The 19512-nt window shown below is 43.2% G+C and overlaps 1 protein-coding gene across 8 annotated transcripts in view; it reads right to left on the bottom strand.

The window, feature by feature from the left end:
* SH3GLB2 (SH3 domain containing GRB2 like, endophilin B2) overlaps positions 1–19211 on the bottom strand; it is a 183727-nt gene extending 164516 nt beyond the window's left edge. For 2 of the 8 annotated variants that reach the window (XM_077478535.1, XM_077478548.1), the window contains exons 1-2: positions 19154–19204; positions 8772–8990 (exon numbers count right to left, since the gene is read on the bottom strand). In XM_077478535.1, coding sequence (XP_077334661.1) covers positions 8772–8834 — 63 coding nt within the window. In that variant the 5' untranslated portion in view covers positions 8835–8990; positions 19154–19204. Of the gene's footprint in view, positions 1–8771; positions 8991–19153 lie in introns of all 8 variants that reach the window. The other 6 variants (XM_077478525.1, XM_077478532.1, XM_077478538.1 and 3 more) reach the window with 6 other exon arrangements.
* Positions 19212–19512: the final 301 nt, after the last annotated feature.

Genomic DNA, 19512 nt, shown 5'->3' with positions numbered 1-19512 from the left:
CCCCTTTCACACATGCGGACATTATGTCCGTATTTCATCCATCCGTTTGTGGATGATATACGGACATACATGCATTCCTATGGGATAGTGGGTGTCTGCGGATGAACATCCGCAGACACCCGATATCGTCCGCCTCCGCAATTGTCTGATTCTGCAGACGGAGGAAAATCCTATTTTTCTATCCGTCTGCAGAGCGGATTGGATGAACACGGGCAGACTGTCCGTGCTCATCCGATCCCCAAAGAGAAGAGCGGAGAGCTGACAGGGCGGTCCCTGCGTGTTGAGTTTTACAGCATGCTAGACTACAGATGAGACATGTGCCATTTGTTTCGGTCCAAATACAAATTCAGACAAAATATCTAGTTATTCCGAAATTCGAATGTATCCGAATCTCCAAAGGAAATAGTAACAAATTTTGTTGAAATTAGAAAATGAATAAACAAAACAAATGTTAACTAATGAATTCCAACTTTTCAGAACAATTAGAATTCAGACTGGTTGAAAAACGATCGACTGATCCGAATTCTGTGTGAAGAAATTGCTGGTTGTTAAGCAGCGGGCCAGGAAGCACGTTCCCCAGTGACAGATGAACATAAAGAAAAGAATGAAGTGGCCGCCACTGTACACATTCCTGCATTAGACCTGATGACATTAAGGAACAGTCCTCTGGGAGCATGGTGGGGGGGGGGGGGGGGAACGCCTTCTGCCATGGGAGCGGACAACTGGAAAACTTAAAAATAAAAAAACGGCGTAACAGACCCTTATCTGAACATGCATTACAGCAGGTCAGGAAAGGTGGGGTAGACTAGCCAGCTCCCCCCCTCTTGAACCACACCAGGCCAAATGCCCTCAACATCATGGGGGGGGGGGTGGTTCCTTTGCAGGAGGGCAGGCAAGGGTCTCTTCCCGACAACCCTGGGCTGTGGTTGTCAGTGTCTGCGGGAGGGATCTGGAATCTGGAAGCCCCCTTTAAAGTGGTTGTAAACCCTTACAACACACTTTGACCTACAGGTAAGGATAGATTAAGGCTTACCTGTAGGTCCAAGAAATATCTCCTTAACCTACATGGTTTAGGAGATATTTGCCGAAAGACACGCACCACTGTCAGCGGCGTGCAGGCGCACTGAGTGCGCAGCGTTTAACGGCGATATGCCGCGAGCGGCGGCTCCCGTACGCACACGCGGGAGTGACGTCATTGCGGCTTCGCCGAATGACATTGGCGGAGCAGCGAGACCCACCGAGAAGATGGATGCGCCGGACTACAGAGGACAGCGGTGACTTCGCTGGCTCCTTTATCAGGTAAGTGACACATAATGGACTACTATGCGATGCATAGTAGTCCATTATGCTTTACCTTTGCAGGGAATGAAAGAGGAAGTAAACCCATCAGGGTTTACTTCCTCTTTAACAAGCATGCCCCTAGATCCACCCCCCCCCCACGTGAATGGGTATCGGGTAAAAAGTAATAACCACAAGAAACAGTTTTTGACAAGTCCTTTATTTTTAAAAAAGCGTCCCTCGATGTAAATCCATCGTCAATCACGACGCCAACCGGACCCAAAAAATAGAAAGATAAAATATAAATGCTCTCGCCTCCTGAGAGGCATCCCACCAACTGCCTGCTCTGCTCTTTGTCAGTTCTTATATAAAACGATGCGGGGGCTGGAGGCTCAGAAGGCGGCTGGGAAACATTGTGGGGGCTAAGGGTTCCTAGCGGGCATGGGGGCACTGCAGGCCATCATGGAATGTTGGTTGACACTGTGGGAGGTTAGAGGATCTGCCGCTAGCTGTAGGTTCAGGCCTAACCCTAACCCTAACCACTGTTCTCATGGATTCTCCCTATGTGCTCCTTCATTGTCCTGACTCAGCTGTCTGGATACAAAATGTTGTCTTTATACATTCCATTGAAACTGATTGCGTTTCATGCTGCAACAATATACGCAGCACATGCAAGGAAAACAAAAACCTTTGCTTCACACACAAATCTCAGGGTTCCTTCACTGATACATCAGGAGTATAGACAGAAACAGCAGTTTAGGGGATATATAATATTCATCTACACAGGGCAGAAGGAAATCCATCAGCACAAGACCTTACATCATCAACAGGATTTAAAAAAGGGATATTCTGTACTGGAATCCAGGGCAACCAATTGCAGAATGGATTTCACTACTCTGACGACACCACATGGATAGTAGCAAATCGGTTGTCGCTTGTTACAGCACGCCACATATTTTCAAATTATATCAATGTCTATTTAGCAACCTATTTCACACTTTTGAAAAAAATAAACACAACGGGGATTGCAAGAAAAGTGTATCAAAGTAAAGTGGACCTGTCACTCATCTAGCATTCGGCCAGAGTCAGATTTTTGCAGTGCAGAGCAAAAAGAGAAACTTACTAGTTACGGTAGGCAGCAGCTTTTATTTTAATTTTATCTGAAGCTTTATATAGCAACACAACTGAATTTTGGCTTCTTAACCACATCAATAGAGTGCACTTACACCACCTTCCTGCCCAGAACAATTTTCAGCTTTCAGCGCTCTTACAGGTTGAATGACAATTACTCAGTCATGCAACACTGTACCCATATGAATCTTGCATCTTTTTTTTTTGCACAAATAGAGCTTTATTTTGGTGGCATTTAATCACTAGTGGGTTTTGTTTTATTTTTTGCGCTATAAATAAAAAAAGGACCGTGAATTTTGTGAAACTAAAAATTATTTTTTCTTTGTTTCTGCCATAACATTTTGCTAATTAGTAATTTTGCCTCATACATTTTGGCCAAAATGTATACTGCTACATATCTTTGGTAAAAATAACCCAAATTAGTGTATATTATTTGGTCTTTGTGAAACTTATAGAGTCTACAAACTATGGTGCCAATCACTGAAAATTTATCACATCTGATCAGGCCTTCAGTACATCAGGTGTATCTCATTTCTTGAGACACTAATAGCCAGTTCACACAGGGGCGACTCAGATCCGACTTTAGGTCGCCTCTAGTTGTCTCAAGGTCGCACAACATGTAAAAATCAATGTAAGTGAATGAGAGCCATCTTAATGCACACTACTGAAGTCGCTCCGACTTCAGAAAAGGTTCCTGTACTACTTCTATCCGACTTGTAGGCGACTGGTACCCATTGATTTCAATGGAGGTCACCTCCAAGTCGGATCTCCGTCTATACGGAGGCGACTCTCACTGAAAAAAAAAAAAAAGGTATGTGGCACCAACTAGTAAATAGCACTAAACTGACCGTGCTAGACTAACAAATTAAATCAATAAGCATAACAATAATACATTGCAATCATAATCTTCACAGTGAAAATATTGAACAAAATGCTCGTAAGGTGTTTCAAAGTGATAAAAGTGTAGAACAAATACTCCAATAACAGGAACCTTCCCAGTGACAGTTCATATAAAACATGACGAGAATAAAAAATATATAGTATAATTCCAATGACAAAAAACTCCTAGTGCCAGTTCAAAAGAAGAAAGTACATAAGTGCAAAAAATTCAACAGAATTTCCACTTCATCCACTACATTTCACCATCCGATGTGGACCACTAATTTGCCCAGCCTCTCACCTCACAGGAAGGGTGGGGTGAAGGGTGGGGTAGACGCTGGCTCCTCAGCGATCAATACACTCCCCGGGGGTATCCAAAACAATCCCAGACCACGGAGGGTTTCAGGCTCATCCAATGTGATATTACCATGTAATAAAGAAGGGGGGCTCCATAGTGTAGAATTCATATACACTTTAATAAAAAAACGAGTAGTAACTTACAGTTTAATTGGAATATTTGTTCTACACTTTTATCACTTTGAAGCACCTTACAAGCATTTTTTCAATATTTGCACATTGAAGATTATAATTGCAGTGCATTATTGTTATGCTTATTGAATTAATTTATCGTTAGTAAATGGCACTAAAGTGACCATGCTAGACTATAGGATTGATTTGCACATTTATATAGTTATTTACATTTTATTATTGAGTTGAGTTAGCGCCACATATCTTTCCTTTTTTTACTTGCAAATAATGAGATACACACCATTACACATAACTAGTGCGTATAATATTGTATCCAAATACAGGAAAATGTATACTAAACTTCCTCTTCAATGAAAATCTAATGAAGAGTGATTTCAGAGTGCTGGGCTCCCTGAAAACAAGTGGTGTCCTGCTAAACTGTGCCTTCTAATTTCAAGGGATTAATAACAGGCTTCTCTGTGATATACCGGAGCCCCCAGTTGCTCTTGGAACAACTTGAGTAAGAAGAAAAGAGAGCAGCACAGATATAGGCAAATGAAAGAATCCTTACAGTAGTCAGTTCTCAACCCTGTCCTCAAGTACCCCCAACAGGCCATGTTGTGGAAGAACAAAAAGCGGTGCCTTCTAAGCGTAGCAATAAATTAACATTTTTTAATGAGACGGTAAGTAAATGACAGATACACTCACAAACGGTGGGAGAGACTGGGCATGTCACATAATAGTCATCCACTCTGTCCAGGAAGGGTGGCAGCTGCTAGATGGTATGGGCTGCAGTATCTGTGTGCTGTCCCTCGTATGGCACAGCAGCTGTGGATCCAACGCCTTGGCGGTGTTCGGGGACAGAGACCGGTGAAGACAGGAAGGCAGCGTGATGTGGCAATGACGTCACTACCGGGTACAGGACTAGCGGGGAGGTGCGTGCGTTCGAAGCATGCATGCTTCTTCCTCAGGCTGTTATTTTGTGGGAATTTCTCTTAAATAAAATAGCTGTCCAAAATACCAAGCCATTGACTTGAATCACCTCTGCAAAATAAAGGAAAACCTGCAAACATGGCCTGTTGGGGGTACTTGAGGACAGGGTTGAGAACCGCTGTTCTAGAGGACCCCTTCAGCAGGTCTTGGACATAGTGGGGTTGATTTACTAAAACTGGAGAGTGCAAAATCTGGTGCAGCTGTGCATGAGGAGGATCGGTAGATTGTGCAAACAGTATTAGCCAGCAGTGACAGCTGTCAGATTTGTGCTCTGTACAAAGAAATGGCCACTGCCACTCTTCAATTGTACCCATCTGAGCAGTAACATGCTCACAGAGCATGCTAAACTGGCTGCAGCCAATTGTCCAGTCTGTATGTGGCCATAGCACAGAGTATACAGGTCCTTCTCAAAAAATTAGCATATTGTGATAAAGTTCATTATTTTCTGTAATGTACTGATAAACATTAGACTTTCATATATTTTAGATTCATTACACACAACTGAAGTAGTTCAAGCCTTTTCTTGTTTTAATATTGATGATTTTGGCATACAGCTCCTGAAAACCCAAAAATCCTATCTCAAAAAATTAGCATATTTCATCCGACCAATAAAAGAAAAGTGTTTTTAATACAAAAAAAGTCAACCTTCAAATAATTATGTTCAGTTATGCACTCAATACTTGGTCGGGAATCCTTTTGCAGAAATGACTGCTTCAATGCGGCGTGGCATGGAGGCAAAAAGGCCTGTGGCACTGCTGAGGTGTTATGGAGGCCCAGGATGCTTCGATAGCGGCCTTAAGCTCATCCAGAGTGTTGGGTCTTGCGTCTCTCAACTTTCTCTTCCCAATATCCCACAGATTCTCTATGGGGTTCAGGTCAGGAGAGTTGGCAGGCCAATTGAGCACAGTAATACCATGGTCAGTAAACCATTTACCAGTGGTTTTGGCACTGTGAGCAGGTGCCAGGTCGTGCTGAAAAATGAAATCTTCATCTCCATAAAGCTTTTCAGCAGATGGAAGCATGAAGTGCTCCAAAATCTCCTGATAGCTAGCTGCATTGACCCTGCCCTTGATAAAACACAGAGGACCAACACCAGCAGCTGACATGGCACCCCAGACCATCACTGACTGTGGGTACTTGACACTGGACCTCAGGCATTTTGGCATTTCCCTCTCCCCAGTCTTCCTCCAGACTCTGGCACCTTGATTTCCGAATGACATGCAAAATTTGCTTTCATCCGAAAAAAGTACTTTGGACCACTGAGCAACAGTCCAGTGCTGCTTCTCTGTAGCCCAGGTCAGGCGCTTCTGCCGCTGTTTCTTGTTCAAAAGTGGCTTGACCTGGGGAATGCGGCACCTGTAGCCCATTTCCTGCACACGCCTGTTCACGGTGGCTCTGGATGTTTCTACTCCAGACTCAGTCCACTGCTTCCGCAGGTCCTCCAAGGTCTGGAATCGGTCCTTCTCCACAATCTTCTTCAGGGTCCGGTCACCTCTTCTCGTTGTGCAGCATTTTCTGCCACACTTTTTCCTTCCCACAGACTTCCCACTGAGGTGCCTTGATACAGCACTCTGGGAACAGCCTATTCGTTCAGAAATTTCTTTCTGTGTCTTACCCTCTTGCTTGAGGGTGTCAATGATGGCCTTCTGGACAGCAGTCAGGTCGGCAGTCTTACCCATGATTGCGGTTTTGAGTAATGAACCAGGCTGGGAGTTTTTAAAAGCCTCAGGAATCTTTTGCAGGTGTTTAGAGTTAATTAGTTGATTCAGATGATTAGGTTAATAGCTTGTTTAGAGAACCTTTTCATGATATGCTAATTTTTTGAGATAGGAATTTGGGGTTTTCATGAGCTGTATGCCAAAATCATCAATATTAAAACAAGAAAAGGCTTGAACTACTTCAGTTGTGTGTAATGAATCTAAAATATATGAAAGTCTAATGTTTATCAGTACATTACAGAAAATAATGAACTTTATCACAATATGCTAATTTTTGAGAAGGACCTGTAGCTTTGTCCAGAGGCAGCATTTACCTGCATCTGAAAGCAGCAAACTTCCTGCCCCCAGCTTCTCATGTGAATGGGGCCTGAAACTCTAGCTGCCCAGCTTTCATGCTGACCTAATGGCTTTAAAGAGGCCCTGTCACCATAGCATTCATTTCAATGACATTCTTCTCATATGATTATATGTGCATTTAGTATATTTTATACATGTTATTTACTTGTAAATGTGCCCCTTGTGTAGAGATCATAAAGCCTCGAGACAGCTGCTGGGTACTGCCATCATGCAAATGTGATGTCAGCAACCCATGTAGATTCAAAGCTGACACTAGTCTAGCATTTCCTTTAGCTCCTCCTCTAGCTACTACATATAAGGATGTGGGGGAGGGGTGGATAAGCTGGGCCAGCACAGAGAGTGATTAGGAGAAGAGGAGAGTGCTATAACTTGCAAGGAGAGGGGGCTGCCGTAGGTAACTGACACTGGAGAGTCAGAGTTTTTAAAATACTTTTTTCTGTGCTATAATCTGGATTGAAGTTAAAATTGGTAATGGGATCAATTTAATATAGAGGACCTGGAACAAGCAGGCATGTCAAGAGTTCCAGCTTCATTTGTTGTGTGTTTGCTCACTCTTTGTTACCCAGGAAGCATTGAAAGCTGAAGTTTAGGCATGGCAATCTCCCATGGAAGCTGGAAATCACTGGTAGCATGCAATGCTACTAAGTGATCCCAAGTAGTATCTGTGTCCAATGCCGAGCAGCTGCCCTGGTGTACTGTGAACAGGAGGTCACTTGCTGGGCACTGGCAGCATTCAGGAACAATCTACATTCTCAATGAATACAAAGCATTTCCTGATTGGACGAAGTGGTGATATCCCAATGTCTATCTCGTCCAATCACAAAACACTTTGCATGCATTGAGAATATGAAAAATGTTCTCAGAATGGCACCCATGCGGAGCAGGCAACCTACTGCGTTAATATAACCTGCAGTGCAGCTGCTCAGAACAGAACCCGGGAGCTGATAGCAATCACTGTAGTAGCGGTGCCTACTACTGTGACTTTCAGGCACCAAGGGGATCCAACAGGTATGGCACATACATATTTACATTGATCCAAGCTGGACCAGTGTAACATTGCTTTAGCTGGAAATCAGCTTGGAGCCAGAGACTGCCAGGTTACAAGCATTTTCAGAAGGAAGAAAATGTTGATATCTAGCAGTAAACAGGATATGGAACATAGCATAAACATATGAAAGCCCCATCATGAATTATTTTCAGTTAAATGTTACAATGACCGTTTAAAAGACACATTGATTAATATACTTTGTAATTTATCTTCTTAAGCAGTTTGCAACTGCTTATTAAACATTGCTGTAGGGGGAAACAAAAAAAAACAAAACACACAGATCCCCCACACCATGAAGTCTGGTTTAGCTCATCCAGTAAATCCTTACTATCAGGGATAACAGGCGATAGGTACACATAAGGAGTGCCTCTGTTGCAGAACTACTATGTACATAATCACTATGTGCTTAAACACAACTGTCACTTTGATCTCCCTCCTCCGGTTATCATAATAATCCATTGGGCTTATTCAATGTGCAGAGGCCCATAGCAATCCATTAGAATTCCTCTTTCAGGGATCAGATTACAGTAAACTGATATCAGTTTGGTTTCTATGGCTTAGGGTGCTCTGCACATCATCACTACCCTGGTGAATAAGCCTGCTGATGCAGCTAGATGTTCTGCAGCAGCTGCCTATTACTCCCTATGAGAATAGTGGCGGGTGCGGTGGCCAGCCCTGCCTACAGATGGAAGCAGTTGGCAGACTGGTAGGGGGAGATCCTGGCTTATGGCAGCAGGTGGTGGGCTGTATAATGGGAGAAGCACAGAGTGCAGCAAAGATGGAGGGATAAGAAGCATCAGCTGTCAGAGGATGCTGCAGAAGGGAGGGGTGTGCGGGGCAGATCCCAGAACCCTCTTCTAATCATCATCACCCCCTCCATCCTTGTGCTTGGCTCTTACCTGCACTGCCCTGGTGAAGAATATCCCGGCATCAGAGGCTAGCTTTTTCACATTGAAATCCATGGTGTCAGCTGCAGCTTGCCAATGTCTTGTGTGTTATGCATCAGCTGCCTGTACTCCCAGATCTTCCCACCCACTGCTACAGGCCAGGGAAGCTCAATCCATCCCACACATCATCCAGCTTACTCCATCCACTTTGTCCAGCATCGACTGCTCAACCTGTTAAAGGAGAAGCATTCATTTGAGTCAATATTCAGTTTAGGTTAGCAAAGCAAAAAGTGGACAAATACATACAACGTTAGAAAAAAAAAATACTTTTTAAGATGTTTGTTCAATTCTCTAAGAGCTCATTCACACGAGCAGAAAAAATAAAAATGTGGCATTTAGATGCACACAGTGTATAGTTGTGTGCAATTGAATGCAACACAATAGTAGCCAATGAGCCCATACACATGGCTGCATCTGCAGACATAAATGCAGATAAAAGTGTAGTCATTCATTGGAATGAAAGAAGAATTGTACATGTCTAAACGCACCTAATCGCAACTATTTTATACAGAATGTTCTGCTAGTTTGGCATTTCATGCAGAAACTACATATATTTCCATGTGAATGATTCCAAATTAATGATCTTCTTAACCATAGTGAGCCTAATAAAACCCTCAAAGAAGCCTAAAAATGGAAAATGTTGATCATTTCCTAACAAAATTCTTCTAGTAAGGCTTGGTTCACACAACACAGCATAATGTTGTTTTGTGCATTGCACTGTTTATTTTATTTATTTTGTTCTTTTTTTTCATAGTGATGCTTCATTTGTGTCCCTGCACAGCAGTGCAGTGCATTGAGCTGCTATGTAGTGCCATCCAGTCCAGCATAAAAAAGATGCATATATGCTGCATTTTTCCGCAACACACATCACAATCAGCATTGCACTGCGAACGGAGTACTTGGAAAAATCTTGTTTTCTATGTTCCTTAGCAATGACTTGCATTTATCCAGTGCAGAAAACACAAATCGCTGCAAATCGCAATGAATGAGTCCTAATGTGGTTCTTAGCCTGGAAAAAAAAAGTCAATGCATGGAAGAACAATGCAAATGAAAGTTTTGGTGAATTTAGAAGTGTAGAGTATGTTTCAAGCTATAAGTATAATCTAGTATATTGCAATATATTCTGTATATCCACTATTAGACGCGCGCCGTCAATAAATTAGTTTTCGTTACGTTACATTTCGTACAAAAATGAATTCATATTTTTCTAATTCGTGTCCAAAATTCAATTCAAATTCATACGAAATTCGAATTTTCATTAGGTTCATAAATTTTTTGTAAAATAACAAAAGTTTGTTATGATTAATTTATCATTAGGAGGGGCTCCCACCATCCCTGTGCTGTGCTGACTTCCTGGGTTTTTAACCTTTTAGGTTTGTTAACTTTTCGTAAAAATAATGAATATTCATTATGATGAATTTATCATTATGAGACTACCATCCCTGTGCTGACTTCCTCTGATTGGTGAAAAAAACACCAGTCACGTTTCTGTTAATTTGGATCTGAAATTTCGTATAAAATTCGTAAGCATAGAAATTCCAATAGGGTTCTCACCATCCCTGTGCTGAGTTCCCAGGTCTGTACACCTGCTGTGTGTCCATTATGAGGGGTTCCCACCATCCCTGTGCCGACTTCCTGGGGGTTTTAACTTTTAGGTTTGTTAACTTTTCGTAACAATTACGAATTTTCGTTATGAATTTGGATCCAAAATTCGTCAGCAAAATGTCGTATTTCATACAGAATTCATATGCTTAAAAATTTTGTATTTCAGATTCGTACGAATTAATCTAATCTCGCATGTCTATCCACTATAACATTCTCGACTCTTAGACTGTACATATAAATCTACTTTTCATTCCTTCATTTCATAAACGCTGGCATGGCAGTCAAACAAATATATTCATAGGAATTTGTTGAGTCAGTTGGATATCTGTTTGTTTATTTCCGCAATCAGAAGACACTGTGTGGCATTGTTTCAGAGGAAGTGGTTTCCCTCTCGTGTTCCAGTGTGGGATGTCCTGTTACTTTCTAAATCAAAGACGACAGAGCAAAGCATCTTGGGACATGTAGTCCATGCGGATAGGATTCACCCTCTGGCTGAATTATGTGAAACTACACCTACCAGCTGGCTGATGGAGAAGAGCAGACCGTTGGGAGGGACTATAAAAGAACAGGCTTGGAGTCTGGCACGCTCTCTTGGGACTGGCGTGGATCTGGATGCAGGGAATCTATTGCAGGGTGAGCTGCAGTTGTTTTGTGGCCTGCTCTGGCAGATTTACCCAGTGGATATCTGGAAGGACACCTGCGGACCATTCCCCTTCATTGTCCGGTGGCAGCCTGGAGGCTGCTCCTGTTCCATCCACCCTCAAGGTATAGTGGATTAGTGTGAGCCGTGGTGTGGTATGGTGCGGCACAGCACGGCAGAGGCTGGAGGTCATCCCTTGAGCCACATTCCTAAGAGATCATTATCATCCTTTTCTGTTCCAGTGTGGTGAGCGGTGATAGCCCAGTCTGATAGACACTGTGTATATGTCAGGGTTGGGCTCAGCCCTTCCTTTTCTGAGCTGGCCGCTCAGCTGTCAGCTAATTGCCAGCTCCTGTCTCTCCACAGTAGCTGTTGATGATATCCTGCTTGTCAGTCCTGCCTACTTAAGCTGCCCAGTTCAGAGGATCTCTGCCTTCGCCTTGGTCAACATCACAGAAACTATCTCCTGCAATCCTGTTCAAGACTTGATTTACTGGCATCCCTTCTGGCTCCAGATCCTGCTTGCTGTTCCACTACATTGAGCCCTGACTTCTGGCTTGGCTGACTATCCATTCCAGTTACTGAACTTTGGCTATGTTTTGACTATGTTTGTTCTTTTTACTTTTACTATTAAACAAGTGTGATTTAACTACTTCTGTCACATGTCTCTCTGCGGATGAGAGAACCTTTAGGAGAAGGGAGGGATTGTGCCTTTATTGTGGCCAGGCAGGTCACTTTTTGAAGTCTTGTCCTACCCATCCAGGGAACCCCCGAACCTTGATGTCCTGTCACAGACAGACCTTAGGTGGCCTTGTTATATCCCCAGTTATTCAGAAGGATAAGCCCCTGGTTTCAGTCACCCTTTCTTGGGCTGAGTCATCCATCTAGATACAAGCTCTAATCGACTCTGGGGCTGCAGGCCTGTTCATTGATGCTGCCTTTGTATTGAAGCAATCGATTTCACTGCAGCTGCATGAAACTCCACTTCCCATTGAGGCTCTTGACGGGAGGCCTCTACAGCCTGACCATGTGACTCATGAGAGTTCCATTGTCTATGGCCATAGGGGCTCTTCGCCATGAGATCATCCAATCCCAAGTTATTTCCTCACCTATGTTTCTTCTGGTTATTTGTTACAGGGGCACAACCCCTCTTTTGATTGGCTCCATGCTGAGGTTCTCTCCTGATCACCACAATGCAGTGAGACATGCTTTCAGAAGGTAGCCAAGGTCCTGTGAACCTCTGCACTCTCCTCCCTGCTGGAGGAGTACCACGATTTTAGCGATGTCTTTGACAAAGGTCGAGCTGGTAGTTTGCCTCCACACTCGGCTGTATGATTGTGCAATTGACCTTCAACCTGGTGCCATACCAGCTTGTGGCCGGGTTTACCCTTTGTCGGCCTTGGAGGATAAGGCCATGGAGGAGTATGTTGCAGATGCACTTTCTCAAGGTTTCATTCGCAAATCCTTGTCTCCTGCTGGTGCTGGTTTCCTCTTTGTGAAGAAGAGTGGTGAACTGAGATATTGGATTGATTATAGGTGTCTCAATCATTTCACAATTAAGAATGCCTATCCGATCCGTTGATTACAGAATTATTTGACAGCCTCAAGGGAGCAACGGTTTTCACAAAGCTTGATTTGAGAGGGGCATACAATCTTGTGAGGATTAAGGAGGACAACGAGTGGAAAACTGCGTTTTAATACCAGAACAGGCCATTATGAGCACCTCGTAATGCCTTTTGGCCTTTGTAACGCCCGACAGTTTTCCAGGAATTTATTTACGTTGTCTGAGATTTGTTGCAGTTATGTGTGGTGGTTTATTTCAATAATATCCTCATATTTTCCAAGTCCCTGGAGAGCCACCACACAGATGTCTATCGTGTGCTTCAGAAACTAAGAGAGAACAATCTCTATTGTAAACTGGAGAAGTGCGAGTTCCATCATGAACAGGTTAAATTCCTGGGTTATGTAATTTCCACTGCTGGTTTTTTGATGGACCCAGAGAAACTTTTGACAGTTCTACAGTGGCCCCAACCCGTGGGTTTATGTCCTCTGCAGCATTTCCTGGGCTTTGCCAACTATTAGAAGTTTCTTTGTAACGTCTTGTCTCTGGTCAAGCCCCTGACTGATATGACCAAAAAGGACATCCAGTTGAAGCTATGTGACGCCATGTTGCGAAACGCGTTGACGTCTGTGAGGATAGTAGGCCCCCATCTGAGTGGACATCTATTTAAAAGGCTTCTGGCGCAGCTGATTGCAAAAGATCCCGGAGTGGATTCAACATAACAGAGGTGGTATGATTTGGGTGTTGTAAGATAAATGGTGAAGGATCCCACATACACTTACAGGACTTTTGGCCGATTAAAATCGCTGGCGGTGGAGGACCGCATGTATGTATTCAGTTTGCCTGATGGTTTAACGGCCGCCTGAGACCTTCATACACACATCGATACAACAAATCTGTTTGAAATCCCCAGGGTAAGGTAAGCCAGCTTATCCCATAATCATCTTGGTGCAAAGCATTTTTGTGGAGCTGTCGAACATATGGAACTTTTAAACAACTGTAGTATCATGAGAGTGTCTGACATGTGCTGCAAATAGCGTATTTTAAAGGAATAAATGACTGAGGTCGGATACAATTAATTTACCTCTACGAATTGTCATATTATCAGCATTGATTGACAGTTGTGCCTCTGTTTGCAAAGGATTAAAAGTGCAAGTGACAGCTTTGTATGATCAAACGTCGGGCTTCGGTCCTTTATTGTGCTATAAGTGACTAAGTGGAATGAGATTCAGAGCTAAAATAATTGACTGAACTAATTGAGAGATCTCCATGAAACTTTTTCAATCGCAAACCTGTGATATTCCTATATCAACTACTGAAAATAGCTATGCATTTTGTATTGGGGAACTAATGAGCAATCAGGATCGCTTATTCTATTATAACTACCCCCATTGTTGATTACTGCTAATTTGGTGACCATACACGTGCCGATTTCCGAGAGGTTTTCCCTTTTGGCTTCCTATTGGAAGCATAACATTGGTACAATTTGATCCTAATCGGTATATCGCCACTTGTATGGCCACAGGAGACATCTCTATCTGTTTTATTGTTGCATGTATGTGTATGTCTGTTTTTTGTTTGTTGAGGTCAGGGCGTATAAATTGTGCAAATAGGGATGATCTTTGTGTCATTTCGGGCTATTTGTTGTGTATACACCTAGGATTGATTGGTGTCATTTAATTGGGGTTACCTAATTTATGTTTAGAAAGAAATAAAAATATTTTTTGATATTAACTATATGTCTTATTTGTCCGCCGGAACCAAAGGTAGCTACTTTTCTTTTTCCTGGTGTTGGTACGCTGGTTATATTAGCGGGCTACGACAGCAGGAGAAAGGCTTTTTTTTTTTTTTTTTTTTCCTCCCTGTTTATATGCTAGTTAAGCTACGGCTTTGGCCTCGTATATTTTGAGGAGTGACACAAGGACTTATTTCTTTCGGAGGGGCCCTCTGTCGCTATTTAAATTTAATTGGTAGTGACAGAGGATATGGTCATGTAATGGTATAGTGAGTGCAGAAATGACGGTAACCCACAGAGTTGGTCTCCGGCCTTTGAGAGTCTCAAGGCTGCCTTTTTTTCTACTCCTGTGTTGGCACATGCTGATCCTATGTTACCTTTTATCCTTGAGGTTGATGCTTCTGAGACTGGTGTTGGCGCCCTTCTGTCTCAACGCGCTACCTCTGACAGCCCTATGCATCCTTGTGGCTACTTTTCCAAGAAATTGTCACCTGCAGAATGCAATTACGAGATTGGTGACAGAGAGCTGTTGGCGATCATTTTAGCTCTGAAAGCATGGAGACATCTTCTCAAAGGTACCACTGTGGCAGTTCTCATTCTTACTGACCATAAGAATCTAACATTCCTGTCTGAGGCTAAATGCCTCTCTCCCAGAAGGGCACAATGGGCTCTTTTCTTGTCAAGTTTCAATTGCATTGTCTTATTCTTACCCGGGACTAAGAATATAAGGGCTGACGCCTTGCCACAACAATTTTCCTCCACTTCCAAGTTGGAGTCGGTTACGGTTCCTGTGATTCCTCCTGATCGTATTCTGGCTACGGTTCGCACCAGTCTCACTTCTCCTCTGGGTGACAAAATTCTTGCTGCTCAGGTCCATGCTCCTCCTGAAAAACCTTTTTGACTGCTGTTTTGTCCAAGAGAGTCTCCGTACTGCCGTGCTCCAGACTTACCATTCTTCCAAAGGCTGCTGGCCACCCTGGGAAGAATCAACTAATTTGGGCCATTTCCCAACAATTCTGATGGCCTAGTCTACGTGCTGATGTAACTGCCTTCGTAGCTGCCTGTTGCATTTGTGCTCAGAGTAAGACTCCACAACACCTTACAGTGGGCCTCCTACAACCCATACCCAACGGAGAGAGGCCTTGGACCCACTTGTCTATGGATTTCCTTGTGGAGTTGCCCAACTTCCTTGTGGTGGTTGACTGGTTCTCAAAGATGTGTCATTGTATTCCACTTAAGGCTTTGGTTTTCTCCTGAGCATTCCCCAGACATTGTTGTTACCTGTTTTAGCCTTCCAATGCTGCTTACTGCTATAGCCAGCTATAGATGAGGGTGGTGGCAAGTTTTTGTTATCACGTGTGTGTTTGTATTGGTCCAGCAGTGCACCAACACCTTTGCAGCCATTGTGCTATCGCTGGGTGTTTGGTGTGCTCCTATACCTTTTTTGAGGGGTGGGCTCCCCTTCAGTCCACCTGCTCTCATCTATCTGCATGTGCCTCCACTGCAGGGACACTTATATTTTAGTGTTGGGATCACAGATGCCAGGGTGCCGTGACATGGCTCTGTGGCTCACGCATGTGTTTGCAAATGCGTGCGGACTAAACCCCTGTTTTTAACGCATACTGTTAGGTCAATTTGGTTGTCTGCGAGCTTGTGGTAAGTAGACTTTGGTTTTCTCCTGGGCATTCCCCAGACATTGTTGTCACTTAAGAAGTTGCCCACTTCTAAGGAACTGGCTTTCATTTTTGCTTGGGAGATCTTTCACTTACATGGGCTACCCAAGGTGATTTGTCTCGGACAGAGGTAATCGGTCTGTATTCGGGTTCTGGCGAGGCCTTTTGTGCACAGTTGGGAATTCAGCTTGCTTTCTCCTCTGCGTATCACCCGCGGTCTAATGGGGTCACAGAATCAGCCAATCAGTCCTTGGAGCAATTCCTATAGTTGCTATAGTTTTGACTATCATAACTGGTCAGACCTATTACCGTGGGCAGAGTTTGCTCACGACAGTGCCTTGAATTCTGCTTCCTGTTTGTCCCCGTTTATGGTGAATTAGGGTTTCCAACCTTCCATGTTGCCTGACCCGTTTTTTCCGCAGAGTATTCCTGTGTTACAAGAGCAGCTCCGTTGTCTTCGTTACACTTGGGCACAACTCCAGGAGGCTTTGCAACATGCCAATGATAAGTAGAGACTCCATGCTGACCGCAGACGCCTGCCTGCGCCTTCTACCAGGTTGGGGACAGCGTCTGGCTGTCATCTCGCAACCTCAGACTTTGTGTTACTTCACTAAAGTTCGCACCTCGATTTATTGGGCCTTTCTGTATTCTTTGCAGGATTATCTCAGTGGCTTACGCATTAGACCTTTCTTCTAATATGCGTATTTTGAATGTATTTCATGTCTCCTTTATGAAGACCAAAAGGTTTTCATAATCGCTTTCCGACCTCGGTGCCACATCCTCACCCTATACAGGCAGAGAACCATGAGGAATATGAAGTAGGGCCCCTCCGAAAGAAATAAGTCCTTGTGTCACATTGTTGACTCTCGTAGGTTCCGTGGGTGCATTTAGTACCTGGTGCATTGGAAAGGGTACAGTCCGGAGGAATGCTCTTGGGTCTCATCCTTGGACGTACATTCCCCTGTCCTACTCCGTGATTTCCATAGACATTTTCCCCTCAAGCCTGGTGGTCCTCCGAGGGACAGGGGTCGTTGAGGAGGGGGTACTGTCAGGGCTGGACTCAGCCCTTCCTTCTTTGAGCTGGCCGCTCAGCTGTCGGCTAATTGCCAGCTCCTATCTCTCCACAGTTACTCAGCTGTTGATGATATCCTGCTCGTTAGCCCTGCCTACTTAAGCCATCTAGTCCAGAGGATCTCTGCCTTCGCCTTGGTCAACATCACAGAAAATATCTCCTGCAATCCTGTTCAAGACTTGCTTTGCTGACATCCCTTCTGGCTCCCGATTCTGTTTGCTGTTCCACTACACTGATCCCTGACTTCTGGCTTGGCTGACTATCCGTTCTGGTTACTGAACTTTGTCTATGTTTTGACTGTTTGATCTTTTTACTTTTATTATTAAACAAGTGTGATTTAACCACTTCCAGACCGCCGCACCCCAATGTAAGTCCTCACTTTGAGGACAGATATCATTGTTATGGCAGTAGCTAGCCGCCATAACCCCGGTATCGCCGCGTTCGACCGGCGGTCCGCTACAAGATAAAAGTGGTCTCTGTGGCGGATTCACTGCAAGATCACTTTTATCGACAGTGGGAGAGAGCCCCCCCCCCCCCGCCACAATCCGGTGCCCTCCGCTGCTTACCGGAGCCGTCGGCAGAGGCGGAAGCAATCGCATCCTTCCCATGGCTGTGCATGGAGACGAGTGAAGGGAAGATGGCCTCCACCCATCTCCATGACACCGTAGGGCGGAAGCGATGTCAAAACGTCACTTCTGCCCATAGCTCTTAAAGGGCCATTTTTATTGTTGTTTTTTTTAAATGACAATTTTTTTTTTTTTATTGCATTTTAGTGTAAATATGAGATCTGAGGTCTTTTTGACTCCAGATCTCATATTTAAGAGGTCCTGTCATGCTTTTTTCTATTACAAGAAATGTTTACATTTCTTGTAATAGAATTTGACACAATTTTTTTTTTTTCTTTTTAATGCGCCCCGTCCCGTAACAGAAGCGAAAGCATACGTGAATAGCGCCCGCATATGAAAACAGTGTTCAAATCACACATGCGAGGTATTTCCGCGATCGACAGAGTGAGAGAAAAAAAATCTAGCCCTAGACCTCCTATGTAACATAAAACCTGTAGAATTTTTTTAAATGTCGCCTATGGAGATTTTAAAAGTTAAAAGTTTGTCGCCATTCCACGAGCGGGCGCAATTTTAAAGTTTCACATGTTGGGTATCAATTTACTCAGCGTAACATTATCTTTCACGATATAAAAAAAAAAAAATGGGCTAAAGTTACTGTTGCCTTATTTTTTCATTCAAAAAAGTGTATTTAAAAAAAGTGCTCTTGTAAGACTGCTGCGCAAATACAGTGTGACAGAAAGTATTGCAACGACCACCATTTTATTCTCTATGGTGTTAGAAAAAATATATAATGTTTGGGAGTAATTTTCTAGCAAAAAAACAAACAGTTTTTAACTTGTAAACATCACATCTAAAAAAAGAGGCCCGGTCCTTAAGTGGTTAACTGTACTTCTGTCTCGGCCTGATTATATATATATATATATATATATATATATATATATATATATATATATATATATATATATATATATAAATAGACAATAAAGACATCATTGTTTCCTGCACCCATTACAATCTTGGGTTCAAAGATCTGTCCCAGCAGATCATAGACACTATACACAGACATCTATGCCATCCATTGTTCTGCGGTTGCTTGTAGTTCCACAGAGTTTAACATCAAGTCATTGATCACCGTGAATTCAATTACAGTTCTGATTTGCACATGAATATTGTCTCTTGGTTATACACCATGTATTGCAGGGATATGCAATTAGCGGACCTCCAGCTGTTGCAAAACTACAAGTCCTATCATGCCTCTACCTCTGGGTGTCATGCTTGTGGCTGTCAGTCTTGCTATGCCTCATGGGACCTGTAGTTCTGCAACAGCTGGAGGTTGTAATTGATCTATTTGCATATCCCTGATCTATCGGATCAGCTATTCCACCTTCCTAATCAATATTCTTTGCATGCAATTAAACATCTGAGAGCTAGCTGAAGATTAACGGGATTGCCACACAGCAACACTTGACTACTTTCACTTACCTCCCCACTTCAGGAAATTGTTTTGCTGAAGCTTGAAAAGCTGCATTTCACTTTCACCAAGAACCTTCTGTAAGAACAGCAGGTTGAATCATATTACAGTTGCTGTTTTCTGAAGTTGTACTTGTTTATCTGTTGTTTTCTTATTCATATGTGAAGGAGCAGTAGAGGGGGGGGGGGGGGGGTCTGACACTCATAAGAGTCATTCCTCTGCTCTCCTGTAACCCACTCACATAGACAATATATGCACTTATTTGGGAATATATAGGTAATATAGTGTACACTGTTGAATATTTGAATCCTAAAGGTGATAGTTATATTGCTACCAATAATATCCTTTGTAAGACAACCTTTTTAGGGTT

The sequence above is a fragment of the Lithobates pipiens genome, unplaced genomic scaffold (assembly GCF_037356315.1).
Source record: "Lithobates pipiens isolate NorthernLeopardFrog02 unplaced genomic scaffold, aLitPip1_a1.2 Scaffold_1, whole genome shotgun sequence".
NCBI classification, from domain to species: Eukaryota; Metazoa; Chordata; class Amphibia; order Anura; family Ranidae; genus Lithobates; species Lithobates pipiens.
This window is presented reverse-complemented; position numbering and strand designations above follow the sequence as displayed.